At 36.2% G+C, this 23,432-nt stretch overlaps 1 protein-coding gene across 1 annotated transcript in view; it reads left to right on the top strand.

The window, feature by feature from the left end:
- Positions 1-5,092, top strand: part of LOC127673893 (zinc finger protein 420-like) — a 31,571-nt gene extending 26,479 nt beyond the window's left edge. Inside the window, exon 6 of the mRNA XM_052169642.1 lies at positions 627-5,092. Within this exon, the coding sequence (XP_052025602.1) occupies positions 627-2,776 (2,150 nt within the window). The 3' untranslated portion in view covers positions 2,777-5,092. The remainder of the gene's footprint in view (positions 1-626) is intronic.
- Positions 5,093-23,432: the final 18,340 nt, after the last annotated feature.

The following is a 23,432-nucleotide window of genomic DNA, read 5'->3' as shown; positions in this document are numbered from 1 at the left end:
TACTTTCTGGTTAAACTGTTTATTTCTGATTTTTAAAAAAAAACAAAGAAGAAATTTTAAAATATGGAAAGAGCTGTTGGTGGTGTGCATGTTGGGATATATTTTCCTTTTTGTTCATTTGTTTTTTATTTTTTTGAGATAAGGTCTTTTATCCTAGTACTACATGATCTTTTATTCTATTACTAGGGAAGATGAAACAAGCAGATCTAGTAAGTTCCTTGCCAGCTTGTGTTAGATAATGAATTCCTAGCCAATGAAGGCTACATAATGTAACTCAAAAACACAAACAACAAAAAGGAGAAATATTCTCCATATGGTTGTTTAAAAAGCTACTTTTTCAAATTCCATTATTTTTTGATCACTTATTTGTTCAATATTCTACAACATATACAGATTAGATAAAAGTGAAAAGGCTATTATTAGTCTTTTCAGTTTGAAGAAGATCAGAGTGAAGATTCTTCTGATCATCCTTTAATAATAGTGAAACACAAATGTTCTCTACTGAGAGCTCTGTTCCTTTGAATTGCTAGTTTATTTTTGAGAACTTAAAGTTAAGGAGGCATAAGTTATTGAATGTGTTTAATCAAGTATCAATACTTATTATCTGTAATTTGCTCATTTTCCAGAAAACCATTGCATATGTGGTAAATATGAAGAGATTGTGGATCAATGCTCAAACCATATTATTTATCAGCATGCAAATATCAAAGAGAAGTCTTACAAATATCATGAGCTTGGTGAAATGCTTTATGAATCATCCCAAAGCATACCTTATAATACAAGTGATACTACAGAAAACTGCAAGATATATGGGAGTGATAACCAATGGGATCCTTGTAATAAATCATTAAACCTAAAGGCATATAAAAGTAAGAACACTGAAGAAGAACAATACAAAGATTATAAGGAGTATTTAAATTTGTGTTCCAGCATTGGCCCATATCCGCAAATCGACATTGGAAAGAAAGACCACAAAATTACAGAGTATGATAAATTTTTTGACTCTAAACATAAATTCATGACAAAACGAATGTGTAGTGGAGAGAAACCTTACCAATGCAGAAAATGTGGAAAATGCTTCAGGGCCTATTCAAGTCTCTACAGGCATCGGAAAACTCATCCTGGAGAGAAACCCTATAAACTTACAGAATGCAATAAGTCCATTTTGTATTTGTCACACCACAAAGTACATTATAATATCCATTATGGAGAAAAACCCTACAAGTGTATAGAATGTGGTAAGTGGTATTATCATTCATTAGGCTTTGAAAGACATTATAGAATTCACACTCAAGAAGAGATTTACAAATGTAATGATTGTAGAAAATCCTTTATCTGCTGCTTAGGTCTTAAAAAACACCATAAAATTCATAGAGGAGAGAGGTCTTTTGAATGTAAACAATGTAGTAAATCCTTCTATACATTATCACACCTTGAAAACCATTACAGAATCCACCGTAGACAAAAACTTCACAGATGTAATGAATGTGGCAAATCCCTTTCCTCCTCCTCGGGTCTTCAGAGACATCAGAGAATTCATAGAGGAGAGAAAGCATATATATGTGGTGAATGTGACAAGTGCTTCATTCAGAAATCCCAACTTACAACACATCAGAGAATTCATACGGGAGAGAAAAGTTACAAATGTAGTGAATGCGAGAAATCCTTTACTGTCGGCTCATCTCTTAGAATACATCAAAGAATTCATACTGGAGAGAAACCTTACAAATGCAGTGAATGTCACAAGTGCTTCATTCAGCAAGCCCACCTTAGAAGACATCAGAAAATTCATACAGGAGAGAAACCTTACAAATGTAGTGAATGTGACAAATCCTTTACAGTCGTCTCAGATCTTAGAATGCATCAGAAAATTCATACTGGAGAGAAACCTTACAAATGTAATGACTGTGATAAATGCTTTATCCAGAAAGCAAAGCTTAAAAAACATCAAAGAATTCATACAGGGGAGAAACCTTACAAATGTAGTGAATGTGAGAAATGTTTTACTGTTGTCTCAGATCTTAGAACACATCAGAAAATTCATACTGGAGAGAAACCTTACAAATGCAGTGAATGTGACAAATGTTTTATTCGGAAAGCCAACCTTAGAAGACATCACAGAATTCATACAGGAGAAAAACCTTACAAATGTAGTGACTGTGGCAAATGCTTTATCCAGAAAGCCAATCTAAGAACTCATGAGAGAATTCATACTGGAGAGAAACCTTACAAATGTGAATGTGGGAAATCCTTTACAGTTGGCTCAGATCTTAGGAAGCATCAGAAATGTCATACTGGAGAAAAACCTTACAAATGCAGTGAATGTCACAAGTGCTTTATCAGGAAAGCCCACCTTAGAAGACATCAAAGAATTCATACAGGAGAGAAACCTTACAAATGTAGTGACTGTGGAAAATGCTTTATCCAGAAAGCCAATCTAAGAACTCATCAGAAAATCCATACAGGAGAGAAACCTTACAAATGTAGTGAATGTGACAAATGCTTTATCCAGAAAGATCACCTTAGAACACATCAGAGACTTCATACAGGAGAGAAACCTTACAAATGTAGTGAATGTGACAAATCCTTTACTGGTGGCTCAGTTCTTAGAAAACATCAGAAAATTCATACTGCAAGAAGCCTTACCAGTGCAATGAATTTGACTAATCCTTTGTCCAAGAAACCTACCTTAGAACTCATCAAAGAATTTATACAGGAGAGTAGCCTTATAAATGCAATGTATATAGCACAGTCTTTACCTGCCTCTCATGTCTAAGAAAACATCAGAAAATTCATATAGGAAACAAAAGTTTCTATAGTAAATAGTATGGCTTATGCTTTATACAAGATCTGTAGTAATAGACCACTACAGGTTTCACTCTAGAGAATCACAAACATGAAAAACTTGAGAACACCTTTGAATAATATTCAAATGTTAGGAAAAAATCAACACTTTATACTGAGGGAAAGGGCTGCAAATGTGACATTGCAGGAATATTTTTGTTAAAATATTTTTTTTCAAACTCAAATACTTCACAATGACAACAAAATGGAGAAGCCTGAAGAATGTTCTGTTGTGTAGCAGGTTTTGTTTTGTTTTATTTAGTTTTGTTGTTTTGAAACTGAAACATTCCATTCTATAAGGGAGCTGAATAAGACAGGAAATAAAAAACTTAAAACATCTTTAGAGAGCACATGAAACTAATAGGATTCACTGAGCTTGCTTCTAAGCTCATACCAGTCTTGCTGATTAGAAGACATTTGATGTATTGAGCCAGTAAGATATGATGCCTTTTAACCTGTAGATATGCATACAGGTGTGTAGTGTGCTCTGGCTATCCAGTGTTCATAAGCTGTATTTCATGCTGACTTGGAGTTTCATGTTGCAACTGTCTTTGCTTCTATAAGCAGCTCCATTCTCTTATTTATGTAAGTAACCCCAATAAAGCCCATTGGTTCAACAAGATGGATCTCAGTGGCAAGCCTACTTGGTTTTGTTATGAATTCCTATTTTAGCTGAGTGGATGCCTATGAATGTTGTGGCTTGCCAGGAAAAGTTTCTCATACAAAATATACTGAACCCATTAATTTTTCCTCAAAACTTGTATGCCAAAAAATCAATATTAGAGAGGAAACATTTGATTAAAGTACAGAAGTTCTTTGTGGTTACTGTTCCAGGCTTCAACACTGCATGTAGAGGCTTAGGGAGCCTAAGAAAGAAGGCTACTCTCTTCCTTGTATTCATGGAGGAGAGTGAGAAGTCCTTGGTGAGACAAATGAAACTATGGCTACAAACCTGTGTAACTGATAAACAACATCCAAACTGGGCTGTTTCCATGCATGATTCTGAACTCATAGTTCAGTCCAACTCCAATGACCCTCAGAACACCACTGTCCGTGAGCAAATACAAAACAACAAAAACACCACATTATGCTATTCTAATATACTGTTGAGCTTTAAAAAATACAACTCTACAAGCCTCATCAAATGAATTGAATTCCGTTTGTTAAATCCTTTTCAAAGCTAAAATTGTAAACTTAGCAGAAGTCAGAAAACTTAGCATGAAATAAAGCCAAGGAAAATGCTTTAACAAAGACTTGAATTCACCTTAGTTTTATATATAAGTCCTTCCATACAAATATCAAGAGACTATGAATCTTTAAAGAGGTAACCTATGAATAAGGAAAGACACACGTGCTCAAACAATTTAGATATCCCCAATGGTATGCTGGAAGATCATTTTGAAATACTGAAGATGATGAAGTATTTAGTCTTATTCCAAAGTACTATATTAGAACTTAGAGACTAAAACCAGTAAGACTCAGAAATTTTAGACCTTGGAAAGTGCAGTGTTTACAATAAACAAAACCATATCAATGCCTAGGTGTTTTATGGGTTTCAGTACAATTATTTGAGAACATTTTGTTCTCAGTAAAATATTGTCATGCTAATCAATCAGTTCCATGCTAGCCCTTGAGTTTTGACTTATGTTTAATTAGAAAAGTGGAACTCAAGTTATACTAACTGAAAATAGTTTCTGTATTCTGACGCTGCATGGCAATTGGTGAATCTTTTGTAGAATCCTCTATTTTGTTTTCTCTTCATCTGCAAAGTAGAGTACCCTGTTAGAAATTCAGGAGCTTTCTGAAGAATCTTTCTTGTATGCTCGCCTCACTGATAAACCAAACCTATAAGCCTGTGAAGAGTAAAACCAAGGTCTGAAAGGTAGAAAAAAATCGATACTATTTTTGGAGGAATTGAGTTCATAGTAGTGAGGGGTTCAAGGGGCAGTGGAAATTACACGGGGACGGAGCTGAAAAGATGCCACAATAATTGAGTGTTCTTAACAAGTCCATAGGTTCAGTTCTCAGCACCTGCATAACTTCAGGTCTAAAGATTTGATGCCTTGTTCCAAATCTCAGTATACATCATGCAGAAAAACAGGGGACATACACACCCATATGATAAGATAAGATATAAAATCTAACATGTAAATGGGAAATGAGATGTGACTTACCATATTGTCTATCTAGAAATGATTGTGGGATATTCTACCATAAATAATATCAAACTATCTTATTGTATACCAAACCAACTCACTATGTAAGAATTAAATAGTATTAAAATTTAAAAGAATTAAGAATGTAATTTATTTGGCTGTGTTTGTGAGCAGTGTCATCCCTGGTCCATTTGTATCCTTGTGTGTTCATATCACTATTACATACATTTCATTACTCTGATTTTATCATACTGTAAAATTAGGAACAGTCTCCCTTTAAGTTTCTTTCCTTTGAAGGTTTTGATAATTCCTTTACATGCGATTTTTTTCAGGTCAGTTTTCCTATTTTCTAATATAATGACAGCAGGATTTTGATAAGAATCATTTAGTATCTCTGAAGAGTATTAAGATCTGTCTATATTGTCTTCCCATTGACATCTCCTGTTGTCTGCCCTCACACCATTACTCAATGTTTTTTACCATTTATTACTCTTTTTTTTTTGAGACAGGGTTTCTCTGTGTATCCCTGGCTGTCCTGGAACTCACTTTGTAGAACAGGCTGGCCTCAAACTCAGAAATCCGCCTGCCTCTGCCTCCCAAGTGGATTAAAGGTGTGCACCACCACTGCCCGGCTTACTCATTGTTTTTTATTGCAATAATTTTAATAGGTTTTGAACTTTTTATTTAATCTTCTTAGGATTTTAGAAGTATTGGAACATGCTCCATATTTCATATCTTTTTAGCATTACTTTATTTTTCAGAAATTGCCCATTCCTTTTGGAACAACTTAATTAGAATCTTTAGGAAAAAGAAACCTCTTGCTTATTGTCTTACCGTGATTGAGTGAGACCCTGATAGCTGTTTGTCAGTGTTCACAAATCAGATATGTATTTTTTATGTGTTCTGTTGCTATTCATTTTGCATATTGACTAGTGAGTAATTCTTCATAATTTCAAAAATGTACTATAATTAGTTATTTCATATCAAACCAAATGTGTGACATAGTTGAATCTTATGTAAACTTTTTGCTTGTCTGTTTGTTGAAGACATGCAGACATATTGACTACATCTCCATTGACAATGTCTCAGTTTTCTTTTTGATGCATTGTCTGCAGGATTTGTTATTGTTATGTACCTTGAGTATGGACACTGACTAGTCAGAGACTAAATGGTATATACCATGATTCCAGTCGGAAAATTGGTTTCCAGGATGCATCAGTGGGAAACACAAGATATATGCTACTTACTAACTGTAATGGGTGCCCTCCCTAAGTGCCAGAAACCTCTCATTTCACTCTGGTTCTTGTAAAAAGGAAATTAGAAATGGACATTCAGCAAAAAATGTGGTATATCTACACAATGGAGTACTATTCAGCCATTAGAAACAATGAATTCATGAAATTCTTAGGCAAATGGATGGAGCTAGAGAACATCATACTAAGTGAGGTAACCCAGACTCAAAAGGTGAATCATGGTATGCACTCACTAATAAGTGGTTATTAACCTAGAAAACTGGAATACCCAAAACATAATCCACACATCAAATGAGATACAAGAAGAAAGGAGGAGTGGCCCCTGGTTCTGGAAAGACTCAGTGAAACAGTATTCGGCAAAACCAGAACGGGGAAGTGGGAAGGGGTGGGAGGGAGGACAGGGGAAGAGAAGGGACTATCGGGGAGTGGGGGGGCTAGAAAAGGGGAAATCATTTGAAATGTAAATAAATTATATCGAATAAAAAAAAAAGAAATGGACATTCAGCAAAAAAAATGGTACGATATGCATTGAACACCTGAAATAATTTTCCATATGTGATTTGGTAGGTGAATGTGTGGAGTATGAAATCTATGGAGCAGTATTAGGAAGCTACATAAAGAGAGGGCTGCGTTGTGACCCTGTGATGGTGCTAGATCTGATCCTGACTCAGTTAAGACTCTGTAGTGATAATTTAGAAGGCACTTGCAGAAATAAATATACCAGGACTTCTTTTTTTTAAATATATATTTTTATTTTCTATATTCTTTGTTTACAATCCAAAAGCTTTCCTCTTTCCCAGTTTCCCCCTCCCCATATGTCCCATAAGGCCTCTTCTCTCCATCCAGTCTCCTATCTTTCCCCCTCCCTTTTCTCTGTCCTGGTACTCCCCTACAATGCTAGATCAAGCCTTTCCAGGATTAGGGCCCTCTTCTTCCTTCTTCATGGGAATCATTTGATATGCTAATTGTATCTTCAGTATTCAGAGCTTCAGCGCTAATTAATATCCACTTATCAATGATTGCATTCCATGTGTATTCTTTTGTGATTGCGTTACCTCACTTAGGATGATATTTTCCAGTTCCATCCATTTGCCTAAAAAATTCATGAATTCATTGTTTTTAATTGCTGAATAGTACTCCATTATGTATATATACCATGTTTTCTGTATCCATTCCTCCATTGAGGGATATCTGGGTTCTTTCCAGCTTCTGGCTATTATAAATAAGGCTGCTATGAACATAGTGGAGCATGTGTCCTTATTGCATGCTGGGGAATCCTTTGGGTATATGCCCAGGAGAGGTATAGCAGGGTCCTCCGGAAGTGTCATGTCCAGTTTTCTGAGGAACCTTCAGACTTATTTCCATAGTGGTTGTACCATCTTACAATCCCACCAGCAGTGGAGGAATGTTCCTCTTTCTCCACATTCTGGCCAACACCTGCTATCTCCTGAGTTTTTAACCTTAGCCATTCTGACTGGTGTGAGGTGAAATCTCAGGGTTGTTTTGATTTGCATTTCCCTAATGGCTAATGATGTTGAGCATTTCTTAAGGTGCCTCTCGGCGATCTGAATTTCTTCAGGTGAAAATTCTTTGTTTAGGTCTGTACGCCATTTTTAATAGGGTTATTTGGTTCCCTGGGGTCTAACTTCTTGAGTTCTTTGTATATATTGGATATTAGCCCTCTATCTGATGTAGGATTGGTGAAGATCTTTTCCCAATTTGTTGGTTGCTGATTTGCCCTTTTGACGGTATCCTTTGCCTTACAGAAACTTTGTAATTTTATGAGGTCCCATTTGTCAATTCTTGATCTTAGAGCATAAGCTATTGATGTTCTGTTCAGGAACTTTTCCCCTGTGCCTATGTCCTCAAGGGTTTTCCCAAGTTTCTTTTCTATTAGTTTCAGTGTGACTGGTTTTATGTGGAGGTCCTTGATCCACTTGGAGTTGAGCTTAGTACAAGGAGATAAGAATGGATCAATTCGCATTCTCCATACCAGGACTTCTTATATGTCTTTTCCTTCATAGGACCTTATGAGATAACTCGAATAGCCTGCGTAAGCATGGATGGAAGGTTACTTAATGGAGCCAGGGCAACTGATAAATTAATCCACTTCTGAAAAAAGACTCCCCTTCACCATCTGTTCTGAACTGTTAGTAGACATTTTTTTTTAACTCCATTTTTCCTCATACTCTGACTCTGACTTTTTTATTCTTTCAACTATGTCTCACAGTATGTATGTTCCTATAACCTGGACAGGCTTGTGAGGACAAAGGTATAGTGCATCAGAATAAAGAAGATAGAAAAGATTGGCTCAAAGTTTCATGCACAATCAATGTCTTATGCCAAACTAATTTATTAAGAAGTATAGCATCCTATACACAGATTTTCCCTGAAAGTGAAAATGAGAAAGTCAGCAAACCCTGTTGTATAATACAATGGAGTAAGTGGAAATCTAGTCAGGGTTGTACAAGGGAAGCACAGAATGGCTCAATGGTATCAGAGACCAAGCACACAACAGCCTGGATAAAGATGACCACAATCCCTTAAGATGGGCAGAATTGACTTTTCACAGTCAGAAAGCATAAATCCCCAAGTCCCTTGCCTCAGACCATTCGTGGCTGTTGCCATTCACATTCCTAGTTTTATAAGAGGAACTGCATTATTTCTCCATACATTGAAGCCTCAAAAAAAAAAAAAAGCCTCAGATTGATTAAACCAACAATTTCTTGACACTTGGAGGAGGTTATATGGATATGTTACTTAGCATAGATTATGCTGGTATCATTTTATTTCCTAGTTTGGTCTGTTGTTTTCTCTATTAATATCTGTACACTGGGACAAAAAGAGTCACTGAAGAAGGCTGAGTACATCACTTTATTTTCACTGTAAGCAAGTGTTTTCAATGAAGTTTTTCATCATGACCATTTAGGTAAACTACAGTGCTGTTTCTCTCCATAGGGCCCATGACCTACCATGCTACATGCTCTTGACCTGGTTTCAGAACCTGACAAGTTCTTTCTTCAAAAAGGATCCTGAGATTCAATCTTAAAATGGCTTACTCTCTTTCTTTTGTGTTTCTTTCATAAAACACCATGACAAAAGCAACTTGTAAAAGAAATATCTTGCTTTGGCTAATGATCCCAAAGGGTTGAGAGTCCTTCGTAGTAGGGAATCCTGACATGAAACAGGCATGTTGATGGAGGAGAAAGTTTACATATCACATCCTCAACAGTCCCAAAGGAGGACGAGAGATCTAAGGTGAAGTGAGGATGTTTTCCCCTCAGAGCCTACCCCAGTGACACACTTTATTTACTAATGTTCCAATATGTGGTCTGCTCCTGCACCGAGGCCATATCAATGGGCTTGATACCCTCCTACACACCACAGCCTACCTGTCTCCTGGGAGTTCTGGAGTAATCAGGTACACAAGAGGTCCACCATAACCACAGACACAATCCTTCCAGTCTACACTTCCATCTGCAACTGGGACAGATCCTGCCCATGGAACAAAAAGCCTACCTGTCTCCCAGGAGGTTTACCTTAACCAGGAACAAATCTGCCCTAATCAGAGACAGAGGAGGATCTAAAAAAGGACATAAGAGCCCCCTCCCTCAACTAGAGAAAGCACTGCATGCATTCTTGGAAGGTGGCTCTAAGCCAGGTAACACACTTCTACCTGCCTCCAAGGAGGCCTGCTCCAGTCAGATGCATCCAGGCCAGTTAACACCAGAGATAACCAGATTGTGAGAATCAAGCACAAGAACATAAGCAACAGAAGCAAATGCGATTCAGCATCATTGGAATGCAATTCTCCCACTAGAGCAAGCCCTGGATACCTGGATTTATTTATTTTCATATTTTTGCAATTATATCATATCATAGATAACAATGTTACTAGGGTTTTCTTTCTAGTTTTATGTCAACTTGAAAAAAGGTAAAGTCAGTTGGAAAGAGGGACCTTCAATTGAGAAAATACCAAAAGAGTTTGGACTGTGGGACAGCCTTACCTGGGGTGAGGCTTGCTTGATTAATTGAGTGAGTGAATGAGTGAGTTTTTAAGTGAGTGAGTAAGTGAGTGAATGAGTGAGTGATATCAGAGTGTCTACCACATTGTGTTGATGCCACACATGGACAGGTAGTCTAGACTGCAAAAGAATCAGACTATGGAAGCCAAATGGAGTAAGCCAGTACACAGTGTTTTTCCATGGTCTACCGTGGTAACCAGTTCTTATATGCAGATTCCTGCCTTGAGTCTTTTCCATGACTTGACTGGATGGTGGACTGTTCTCTGTAAGATGAATTAAATTCTTTCCTCCTCAAGTTGATTTTTTTGTCATATTTTTTAACCAAGACAGTACTCTTTTCAACATTTTCCATGACCAGTTATCATTAAACTTCTCAGCCTTTGGCAAGGCAGAAAAATGTAATAGATATCTGTCTTAGTCATTTGCTTTGCTGCTTTAAAAATATCACCTTACAAAAATAACATTGTTGGTTTTTTTTTTTTTCTTGACTCATAGTTTGAGAGTGTGTTCCGTCACTGCAGGAAGCAATGTTGGAGATGGAAGCAGCTGGTCACATTGCATTCACAAAGCAAAAAGCAGGGAATGTTAGTTACTGCTATTCACATATTTTCCTCTTTACCAATAAATTAATACTATCTGCTAGTAGGATCACCCTCCCCAAACTAACCTATTCTAGAGAATCTTTAACACTAGTGCTCCAAACAATCATTGCTTTGCACAATGGTTCAAAATCATTTCATGTTGACCTGATTAATTGTTGAAGAAAAACACATTTGTGTTTATCTACAGATTGGATAGGTTTAAAATTCTAACAAGCCCTTCCTGGATATACTACTAAAGACCTAATATTTTCCTTCCTTTATTCACTTTATAAGTTTCCCACAATTTTTCAATAAAATTGATGGAGTTGCAAGCAGTTTGGAAATGCCAGGACTGTGGGATGACAACAAAGATAAGCAAACTACATACAATGAGCTATGCAGTAAAAAGAATGAAGATCACCAAATGCTTTGTGAATTAAGTCTTGAGTAAACTCCAGGTGAAGGACATTGAATTACTACATAGATTTTATTGACACTGCTGGAAATTTTGTTTTACTTCTTCAGATTCTGACTCTACACTGGTTCTTCAATCTTGAAAAATGTATATTTTGTATTTTCCAGGAACACACAGTTAAGAAAGTTTAGATTTTTAGAGACTTTATGGATTTTAAAGGGGATGATTTCTTTGTTTTGAATCAAGTTTTCAGTTTTTTAAATTATAGTATAAAATATTACTTTATAAATTTTCCTTCTTTTATGAAAAATAGATTTTCTCTTATCTTGATTACAGTTTCCCCTTCCCCTACTCCTGTCAGTTCTTCCCCATCTCCCCATTTCTCATCCCATCTTAATACTCTTCCTTTCTGTCTTTCATTAGAACAAAACAGGCTTCTAAGAAATAATAAAGCATTGTTGTAGGGTATCCCGTACTGAAGACAAATAATGTCTGTTTGCTGCTGAGGAGCTATACTTTTTTCAATTTACTTTTTTTTTATTTTAATATTTTTATTTTCTATATTCTTTGTTTACATTCCAAATGATTTCCCCTTTCCCAGATTCCCCCCTCCCCACATGTCCCATAAACCTTCTTCTCTCCACCCATTCTCCAATCACCTCCCTCCTTTTTCTCTGTTCTTATATTCCCCTCCAATGCTAGATCAATCCTTTCCAGAATCAGGACCCTCTCCATACTTCTTCATGGGAGTCATTTGTTATGCGATTTGTGCCTTCGGTATTCAGAGCTTCTGGGCTAATTAATATCCACTTATCAGAGATTGCATTCCATGTGTATTCTTTTGTGATTGGGTTACCTCACTTAGGATGATATTCACCAGATCAAACCATTTGCCTAAACATTTTGTGAATTCATTATTTCTAATTGCTGAGTAGTATTCCATTGTGTAAATATACCACATTTTCTGTATCCATTCCTCCTTTGAGGGATATCTGGGTTCTTTCCAGCTTCTGGCGATTATAAATAAGGCTGCTATGAACATAATGGAGCATGTGTCCTTATTACATGCTGGGAGCATGTGTCCTTTGGGTATATGCTCAGGAGAGGTATAGCAGGGTCCTCTGGAAGTGTCATGTCCAGTTTTCTGAGGAACCGCCAGACTGATTTCCAAAGTGGTTGTACCATCTTACAGCCCCACCAGCAGTGAAGGAGTATTCCTCTTTCTCCACATCCTGGCCAATACCTGCTGTCTCCTGAGTTTTTGATCTTAGCCATTCTGACTGGTGCGAGGTGAAATCTCAGGGTTGTTTTGATTTGCATTTCCCTAATGACTAATGATGTTGAACACTTCTTAAGGTGCCTGTCAGCCATCTGAATTTCTTCAGGTGAAAATTCTTTGTTTAGATTTGTACCCCATTTTTAATAGGGTTATTTGGTTCCCTGGGGTCTAACTTCTTGAGTTCTTTGTATATATTGGATATTAGCCCTCTATCAGATGTAGGGTTGGTGAATATCCTTTCCCAATTTGTTGGTTGCCATTTTGTCCTTTTAACAGTGTCCTTTCCCTTACAGAAACTTTGTAATTTTATGAGGTCCCATTTGTCAATTCTTGATCTTAGAGCATAAGCTATTGGTGTTCTGTTCGGGAACTTTTCCCCTGTGCCCATGTCCTCAAGGGTTTTCCCCAGTTTCTTTTCTATTAGTTTAGTGTGTCTGGTTTTACATGGAGGTCCTTGATCCACTTGGAGTGAAGTTTAGTACTTGGAGATAAGAATGGATCAATTTGCATTCTTCTGCATGCTGACCTCCAAACTACTATACCCAGCAAAACTCTCAATCACCATAGATGGAGAAACTAAGATATTCCATGACAAAACCAAGTTTACCCAATATCTATCCACAAACCCATCCCTACAAAGGATAATAGGGGGAAAACACCAAAACAAGGAGGGAAACTTCACCCTGGAAAATGCAAGATAGTAACCTTCTTTCATCAAACCCAAAAGAAGATAACCAATCAAATTTAAAAAATAACATCAAAAATGACAGGAAGTAATAATCACTATTCCTTAATATCTCTTAACATCAATGGGCTCAATGCCCCAATAAAAAGACATAGACTAACCGACTGGATATGTAAACAGGACCCTACATTTTGCTGCATACAGGAAACATACCTCAGTGTCAAAGACAAAACTGCCTTAGAGTAAAAGTCTGGAAGACAATTTTACAAGCAAATGGTCTCAGGAAACAAGCTGGAGTAGCCATTCTAATATCAGATAAAATTGACTTTCAACCCAAAGTCATCAAAAGAGACTCTGAGGAACACTTCTTGCTGGTCAAAGGAAAAATACAACAAGAAGAATTCTCAATCCTGAACATTTATGCTCCAAATGCAAGGGCACCCTCATTCATAAAAGAAACTTTACTAAAGCTCAAAGCACACATTGCACCTAACACAATAATTGTAGGTGACTTCAACACTGCACTTTCCTCAATGGACTGATCAGGAAAACAGAAACTGAACAGGGACACAGTGAAGCTAATTGAATCTTTGGACCAATTAGATTTAACAGATATATATAGAACATTCTATCCTAAAACAAAAGAATATACCTTTTTCTCAGCACCTCATGGTACCTTCTCCAAAATCGATCATATAATTGGGCACAAGACAGACCTCAACAAATATAAGAAGATCAAAATAATCCCATGTCTCCTATCAGATCACTATGGTGTAAAAGTGGTCTTCAATAGCAACAAAAACAACAGAAAACCCACATACACATGGAAACTGAACAATATTCTACTCAATGATACCTTGGTCAAGGAAGAAATAAAGAAAGAAATTAAAGACATTTTAGAATTTAATGAAAATGAAGACACAACATACCCAAATCTATGGGACACAATGAAAGCAGTGCTAAGAGGAAAACTCATAGCCCTTAATGCCTCCAAAAAGAAAGTGGAGAGAGCACACACTAACAGCTTAACAACACACCTGAAAGCCCTGGAACAAAAAGAGGAGCTATATTATAATTAGACATTGGGCCCAACTTTCTGCTTGAGAAAAGCAATTAGAGAAATTCATCTGTCTTTGTCAGATTATTTTATCTGACTTCTAATATTTGTATTTTCTGATAAACTACCATGTTTACCTATTTGACCCATGAATATACAATGTGTATTTGTTTGTTGTCAAGATTGTGTTTCTCTGTACACATTAATTGTAATGTGTCTCCTGGAGAATGATTCTAATCACTCTCTAAGATGCAAGCTTAAGACATAGTGTTAGACAAGTCTGATTAAGTACCTTATGTCCTGCTGTAGAGAGGAAATAATGCATGTTGATGTTTAAAGGAAGTCCTATGTATTTTATTTCAGTCAGACATGCCCATAGCTGTAAGTAATTACACCATAAATATCTGAAAATGAGATTAGTTTGTTTTCAACTCTGAACTCAACAAGGGGGCATGGAAATACATATTTTCCTATAGAGAGCCTTATTGAGGTGCCATGCCACCTGGTTTGAACTTGACATCAACCAAGGTGAAATTCCTCTCCCAGCCTTTGAGCAGGAACTCCTGTGTCAGCCATAATCCCCTCCACCTGGGGTGGAGTGCTCAGACCAAAGTGAAGCCCATTGTTCTTCAAGGACCTGCAGTTTCCTGAGAAACACTAGCCACCTGCAGAGCAACCATACGGGTTCTGGGGAGAAGTTTCCAGCCTTTGGGGAAAGGATTTTCCTCTGCCTATATATTTGGAGTCCTCCATTAAACCTTGAGACCTAGAACAGCAGGTGTTGTCTTGTCTTGGTCACCTTCCCATACATCCCCAACATTCCTTCCAGGTAACCCGTTCGATGTAACTGTGGGCAGTTACACATATTCAGGAATTAGGTTGGAGACAATGGGAGGAAAATCACCTAAAATACTGAGGATGGATTGTCAGTGTGGCACTACTATGTCTGCTGAAATGTGCTTGTGGAATATATAAATAATTCAGCAGAGAAAGAGAAAAAATAGACATTTTGTATGAAATGGTAAGGAAGAGATTGTTCTAGTTTACAGCAGATGCTGTCCTTGTTCTTCCTCTTCTCCTTGGCTTTTCAATCTCAACAGGTCAGGCACCTCTGTGCATCAGTCTGAATGCATCAGTCTGAATGTCACTTCAGGTTGTACCACAGTGGTCTCAATGCTTGCAAAGATCACCCTTGTAGTTACATAAGCTCTTTGTTACTAGCTTGTCAAATATGTACAAGAAGATAGTTCTAGGTAAGGTAATTAGCATCTTACAGAATTAGAAATAAAATTAAGATAAACTTACAATTGTAAAAGCTATAAAATTAAAATATTTGGTTAAAAGAACACATTTTCAAACTATACTTTCATAGAGAGTTAGGCACATGCTAATATGTACTCAACATGGTTCTTCAGTAAAATTCCCTCATGTTCCAATTGTAGCTATATATGTATACTTATTTGAATTGCTATATATTCAAAAAGATCATGTATTGTGAGGCTAGTACTGTTCTCTATTATACTGATTTTAGTGTAGTCTAATTTTTTAATTAGATTTTACTTTCTTGTCAAAATTAGGAAAATGGTAAATGAAAATTTGATAGGTAAAGAGTAAAAAATTATGCCTATAATTTTTTAAATTAAATTAATCTACTGGATCACATTTATGCACACCATATAATCTTTTATGCATAATGGTAATTTCCCTGCAAAGTAGTAATGACAGATGGGTTCTCTAACTATGTAGTGGAGTGCTTATCCTTCACATTTACTTTAAAAAAAAAGCCGATTTAGTATGTCCTAGATGAAATCTTTTAGTCATTTTTCCATTTATATATAACTAGTTGAAATAATTTATATATTAAAAGAATAGGAAAAGTCAAATTGTAAGGGTTTTTCTATTTTACTGTAGCTACTTGCCATTTTTTTATTTTTAAACTGTAGGGCATTAATAACTGCTTACTTCTTAGTTGACAACATTTTACAGTGTAATGTTTACTTTAAATATTTGTAATATTTCATCATTCTGAAGGTGTAAATTACAATTTTTCTGTACAAAGTCCACTACTCTTTTAGTTTTGTTTCTTTTTGGTGACAAATCCCCAATCTAAAAGGAGAGAGGGAAAGCATGTTAATTTTACTACAACATATTTCCACAGTAATAGTTTAGATTCTCAGGTATTCAGGATTCCCTGAAATAAGTGGATTAAGAGAATATCAAGGTATACATTCAGTTACCTTCATCAGTTTTAGATAGAATATTGCATATTAACTGACTCTCATTTGCCACAGAATGAAAATTGTATGATGCAGGAAACACTTAGAAAACCATATAGGATATTGTTCCATTCTCTGCATATTAACTGACTCTCATTTGCCACAGAATGAAAATTGTATGATGCAGGAAACACTTAGAAAACCATATAGGATATTGTTCCATTCTCTATCCTTTCCTGCTGAAAAAGCTGTAAATTCCAGAACCCTTGTGACTCTTCTTAAAATGTGGTTAATAATTAGTTATCACAAATATGTGTGTGTGTGTGTGTGTGTGTGTGTGTGTGTGTGTGTGTGTGTGTGTGTGTGTTTATTTGGTACTCTTTTAGAGCTATTTTTGTAGATTCTATTGTCAGAAAAAAGTATCATTTAATGTTACTAGGATATTGAAGGCTGCTGTGTAGATAATGGAAAAACAGCACTTTTTGTGAAAAATCTCATCTATCTAGAGGTTTACCAGTGTGAAAGTTATGTCTCATAGAGGTAAAACTGAATAATGTTACATGACTTCAGAATTTCTCTATTAATTTACTCCATATTCCACGTGTGTTGTTGAAAGTTATGTATTGAAAACACTCATCTTTTGTATTCTGACTTAAATCTGTTCTTTTGAATCTAACACTGTTTTCTTAATGAAGTTGGGTACTCTGGTGTTTGATATGTACATAATTAGAAATTTAATGCCCTATTGTTGAATTCTTTCTTTAATAAGTATACAGTACTTTTCACCATCTTCAGAGAATTATGCCTGATAAGTTTTTTAATTACATTTGTTCAGAATCTTTCTTCCATCTTTTATCCTAAACTTTCTGAATTGTGTTTCTTTGAGACAGCAAAATTCTGGCTATTATTTTCTGATTTGATACTTTTATCTTGTCTCTTCATTAATATTATGAGGTCAGAAATATTACAAATTATTACTGAATGGTATGTATTGCTTCTTATCTTTTTCTTTTTTTGTTTTCAGTTTTTCTATTAAATGTTTATTATTCAGTGTTCTGGAATTGTTTATTGTTCCCTCTGCCATCTTGGATGTTTCTAGCCTTTTCTTCCGACCTAATTTTTTCCTTCCTGAATCCATTGTAGAACTGGTATAATGGTCATAACTTCAAGCATTTTTATAATGAAAATTTATCTTTTACTTTTATTAGGACCAATAGTTTTGTTGTATAGTAGCCTGGGAGAACATTGGTGCTGTTTTCTGATTTTTAAAATATCAACCAAATCCCTTCTGACATCCTGGTCTCTACTAAAAGAATCTTCTGCTATTCTGACAGGCCTCCCTTTGAATGTAACTTGATCTTTCTTGTTTGTAGCTTTTCATGTCCTTCCTTGGTTCTGTATATTAACTGTCACTATTATTTTATAATATTGGTAGGGTTCTTTTATCTTCCTATGTATCTGGAAAAGAATGAAACAACACAAATTTATAAAAGAATAATAACACCCATAATGGTGAATAGGAAGATGCCGTCAATATCGGGCAGAAACTGTCGCTGTGAAATGGGAGATCACTATAACGAATGAGTGAAACTAATATTAAGAATATTGACAAACTTTAGCCAAGTTATCAAAAGGAAAATATCTTATTAATCAAAATTAATAAAACTAAAGATGAAAGGGGATATATTTCAACAGACACTGTGGAAATTTGGGGAATCATAAAGAAATGTTTAAAAACACGTATTCCTCAAAGTTGGAAAAGTTCAAAAGAAATGGACAAATTTCTAGATGTACATATTATCTGCCAATATTAAATCAAGATAAAGTTACTAAGTTAAATAGACCCATCACATCCAGTGAAATCAAAATATTAAATAAAAAAATCTCCCAAATAAAGAAAACCTCAAATTCAGATGGAGTCAGTGCAAAATTTTACAAATCTTTCAAGGAAAAACTAATACTAATATGCACTAATATATACCAAACTATTCCATGAATTTAAAATGAAAGAATATTTACTTAAAAAACATAATATTTACTTTCAAAAACATAAGTATCCTACAAAAAAAAGTATGGATCAGTTTCTTATGAACATAGAGCCAAACAAAATGTTCAAAACTGAGTTCAAGAACACACCACAATGATTATATGCCATAATCATATTGGCTTAATCCAAGAGATGTGAGACCGATTCAACACTGTTAAATCTTTGAATATGAGCAAGCATATAAACAGACTAAAGTTCAGAAAAAAAAAATCAGCTTATTCAATGGACTATTGGCCTCTGACAATATACAATATTATTTCATAGTAAATGTACAGAATATAGAGATTCATAAATCGTTAAAAAAAATCAACATACAAAATCTATAACTTTCCTATGTACAAATGTTAGACATACTGAGAAAAATTAAGAAACCAATCCCTCTCAAAATAACTCCCCAAATATAATATCTGTGAATATTTCTAACCCAGTGAGTGAGAGGCAAATGGAATAAAATATTTAAGAAAATAAAAATTTTAAATTAGATACCAAATGATTAAAAGATCTATTAAGTTCCTAGATTGGTAGCACTGATTATTGTGAAAATGCCCATTTTACCGAACTAGTCCCCAGTTTCATGGAAACTCTCATCAAAAATTCAACTGCCAGTTTTCACAGAAATTGAAGAAAGAAGACCCAAGACAGACAAAAATGTTCTTTTTTTTTATCCTCTTTTTTTATGGATATATTTTTTATTTACATGTCAAATGATTTCCCCTTTTCTGGGTCCCCACTCCCCGCAAGTCCCATAAGCCCTCTTCCGTCCCCCTATTCTTCCATCCACCCCTTCCCAATTCCCTGTTCTGGAATTCCCCTATACTCTTGCACTGAGTCTGTCCAGAACCAGGGGCCACTCCTCCATTCTTTTTGGACATAATTTAATTTGTGGATTATGTCCTGGGTATTCAAAGTTTCTAGGCTAATATCCACTTATCAGTGAGTGCATACCATGATTGATCTTTTGAGACTGGATTACCTCACTTAGTATGATGTTTTCCAGCTCCATCCATTTGTCTAAGAATTTCATGACCACTTTTACTCCATAGTGATCTGATAGGAGGCATGGGATTATTTCAATCTTCTTATATTTGTTGAGGTCTGTCTTGTGACCAACTATATGATCGATTTTGGAGAAGGTACCATGAGGTGCTGAGAAAAAGGTATATTCTTTTGCTTTGGGATGAAAAGTTCTATACATATCTGTTAACTCCAATTGGTCCAAAGCTTCAATTAGTTTCACTGTCTCCCTGTTTAGTTTCTGTTTTCCTGATCAGTCCATTGGTGGGAGTGGAGTGTTGAAGTCACCCACAATTATCGTGTTAGGTGCAATGTGTGCTTTGAACTTTAGTAAAGTTTATGTTATGAATGAGGGCACCCTTGTATTTGGGGCATAGATGTTCAGGATTGAGAGTTCTTCTTGTTGGATTTTTCCTTTGACCAGCAAGAAGTGACCTTCCATGTGTCTTTTGATGACAGTAGGTTGAAAGTCAATTTTATCTGATATTAGAATGGCAACTCCGGCTTGCTTCCTGGGACCATTTGCTTATAGAATTGTCTTCCAGCTTTTTACTCTAAGGTAGTTTTTGTCTTTGACACTGAGGTGTGTTTCCTGTATGCAGCAAAATGTAGGGTCCTGTTTATGTAACCAGTCTGTTAGTCTATGTCTTTTTATTGGGGAATTGAGTCCACTGATGTTAACAGCTATTAAAGAGTAGTGGTTATTGCTTCCTATCATTTTTGATTTTAATTTTATACGTGTGTGGATATCTTCTTTGGGTTTGATGAAAGAAGCTTAATATCCTGCTCTTTCCAGGGTATAGTTTCCCTCGTTATAATGGTGTTTCCGCCCTATTATCCTTTGTAGGGCTGGGTTTGTAGAAAGATATTGTGTAAATTTGGTTTTGTCAGGGAATATCTTGATTTCTCCATCTATAGTAATTGAGAGTTTCGCTGGGTATAGTAGTCTTGGCTGGCATTTGTGTTCTCTTAGAGTCTGCATGAGCTCTGCCCAGGATCTTCTAGCTTTCATGGTCTCTGGTGAGAAATCTGGTGTAATTCTGATAGGTCTTCCTTTATATGTTACTTGCCCTTTTTCTCTTACTGCCCTAAGTATTCTTTCTTTGTTTAGTACATTTGGGGTTTTGATTATTATGTGACAGGAGGTATTCCTGTTCTGGTCCAGTCTGTTTGGAGTTCTGTAGGCTTCTTGTATATTCATGGGCATCTCTCTCTTTAGGTTAGGGAAGTTTTCTTTCATAATTTTGTTGAAGATATTTGCTGGCCCTTTAATTTGTAAATCTTCACTCTCATTAATGCCTATAATCCTTAGATTTGGCTTTCTCATTGTGTCCTGAATGTCCTGGATGATTTGGGTTACAAGCTTTTTGCATTTTGTATTTTCTTTAACTGTTGAGTCCATGGTTTCTATGGTATCTTCAGCATCTGAGATTCTTTCTTCTATCTCTTGTATTCTGTTGTTCATATTTGCGTCCATGGTCCCTGATTTCTTCCCGAGGTTTTCTATCTCCAAAGTTGTCTGCCTTTGTGTTTTCTTAGTTGTTTCTACTTCTGTTTTTAGATCCTGGAAGTTTTTGCTCAGTTCTGTCATTTGCTTGTTTGTGTTTTCCTCTAATTCTTTAAGAGATTTTTGTGTTCCCTCTTTCATGACTTCTGCCTGTTGATCAAAGTTCTCCTGTATTTCTTTAAGTGATTTTTGCGTTTCCTCCTTATTGGCTTTTGTATTCTCCTGAATTTCTTTCAATGATTTTTGTGTTTCCCTTGTAAGGGCTTCTAATTTTTGATCCATTTTCTCATGAATTTCTTTAAGTATGTCCTTCGTGTGTTCCCGTACCAGCATCATGACCAGTGATTTTAAATCCAAATCTTGTTTTTCTGGTGTGTTGGGGTATCCAGGACTTGCTATTGTTGAAGAATTGGGTTCAGATGTTGCCATAATGCCTTGGTTTCTGTTAGTAATGTTCCTACGTTTGCCTTTAGCCATCTAGTTCTTCCAGGTGTTAGATGGTCTTATTGTCATGGGCTGGTGCTTCAACCTACTATGGATCTTTAAGGTTATTTCTGCAACACTGGATGACTGGGTTTCCTCTGGCACAGATTACTGATATGCTGCCTTCCTCTTTTGGGCCTTTGGAGCCCTGCTCAGTCTTGCCTCAAGCAATGTTATACTCAGGTTGTCAAGATCCACCAGGTGTTCTCTGTCTGCTCTATTATGGAGCGAAGATGGTGTGGTGGGGGGTCACTCCCTCTGTTGATTCTCACATAGGACACAGGTCCCACGATGGACTGGCTTGCAGATGGACCGCCTATGTTCTCAGTTCCTGAGTGCAGGCAGACCCCTGGAGATTTGCACCCCCAGAGATCTAAAGCTCAGGGTGATCCAGTACCTAGTGAAGCTTTTCTGTCCCGGCAGGGAGCGAATATGGCCACAGGGAATCTCTTCCTCTGCTGCTCTCTGGGCAGGACACAGGTCCCATGCCTGGCAGGCTGGCAGACAAACCGCCTATGTGCTCAGTTCCTTGGCGCAGGTAGACCCTTGGCGATTTGCACCACAAGAGATCTAAAGCTCAGGGTGATACAGTACCTAGTGACCCTTTTCTGTCCAACAAAAATGTTCTTAAACAACAACAACAGAATTTCAGAAGATGATAAATCTCAGATTTCATATTGTACATTAAATCTATAGCAATGAAAACAGCATGCATATAGCCTGAAGAGACTTGTTGACCAGAATAGAAAGGAGGACTTGTATAAACATGTTGACCCACACTCACACAGTCACATGGTTCTTGTCAAAGATACCAATAATATGCATAAGTCAAAAGACAGAAATGTAAACAAAATAAACTGGCCATATGGAATACCTGTATGTAGAATAGTGAAACTTTATTCCTAACTTTTCCATATACAAACATCATTAAATATACCCAGGATTTGAACACAAGACCCAAACAATGCACAATATAACTATCATTATTTGTTTCTTTCTTGAACTTGATGATCACACTGCTACAGGCCAAATTCAGCCGCAGGATAACCAGGATTCTTTTGGTCCAGGAAGGCACGGATTCGGTGAAATGACACACAGACTCCAGAGGTAGAGGTGGCTTTTGGATCTGAGTGTAAGCATGAGAGATTGACATTTACATATCAAAAGATGGATTGAGTAAAGCAGGCACAAGGAACAATTAGCATAACCATTTGGCACAAGGAAATATAAAATCAACCAGGTAAAACATTTTCCTGTGTAACAAATTTAGAAGCTCGAACACAGACATCAATCTTCTTGATATAAACGTTTAAAGAGACTTTAAAGGACGTTTTGTCAAACTCCCTGAGTCTAAATGAGTCTCCGTGAGTAATAAGTAAGAATTGTATCCTGAATCACACCTGGATAAGTTAAGAATATTGTTTTGGCCAAAGACTCCCTAGGTGGGGTCTGCAAGACAAAAGCAGTTCCTCACAAGCTTCCATTGAGGCAGCTCTGAGCTTTGCACCAACTCAAATGTAAATTCTTTCTAACTTGCCCAACACCCACCTGTTCAGCAAGGTAATTGTATAAAGTTCTTCAGATGTAAGTATATTCTAGTCTGGGCCTATTGTTTCAAATCTACCTGTCCTGCAAGGGTGACTATGAGGGTCAAAAAACAAAAGAAACTTGTACTTTTCATGTGTTGGTGGTTAAACTAACCTCTTCTTAATAACATTATATCTTTTAAATTATGTCCAATGACTTATAAGCCAAAATACAGCCAAGACACGTGAAATATATTTATGTCACTATGCTAATTAATGCTTTTCTTTTGTTTGTAAATTAATGAATATTATAACTTGATAAATTCAATCTTTTCATGAGTGAC

The sequence above is a fragment of the Apodemus sylvaticus genome, chromosome 23 (genome assembly GCF_947179515.1).
Source record: "Apodemus sylvaticus chromosome 23, mApoSyl1.1, whole genome shotgun sequence".
In the NCBI taxonomy this organism is placed as follows: domain Eukaryota; kingdom Metazoa; phylum Chordata; class Mammalia; order Rodentia; family Muridae; genus Apodemus; species Apodemus sylvaticus.
This window is presented reverse-complemented; position numbering and strand designations above follow the sequence as displayed.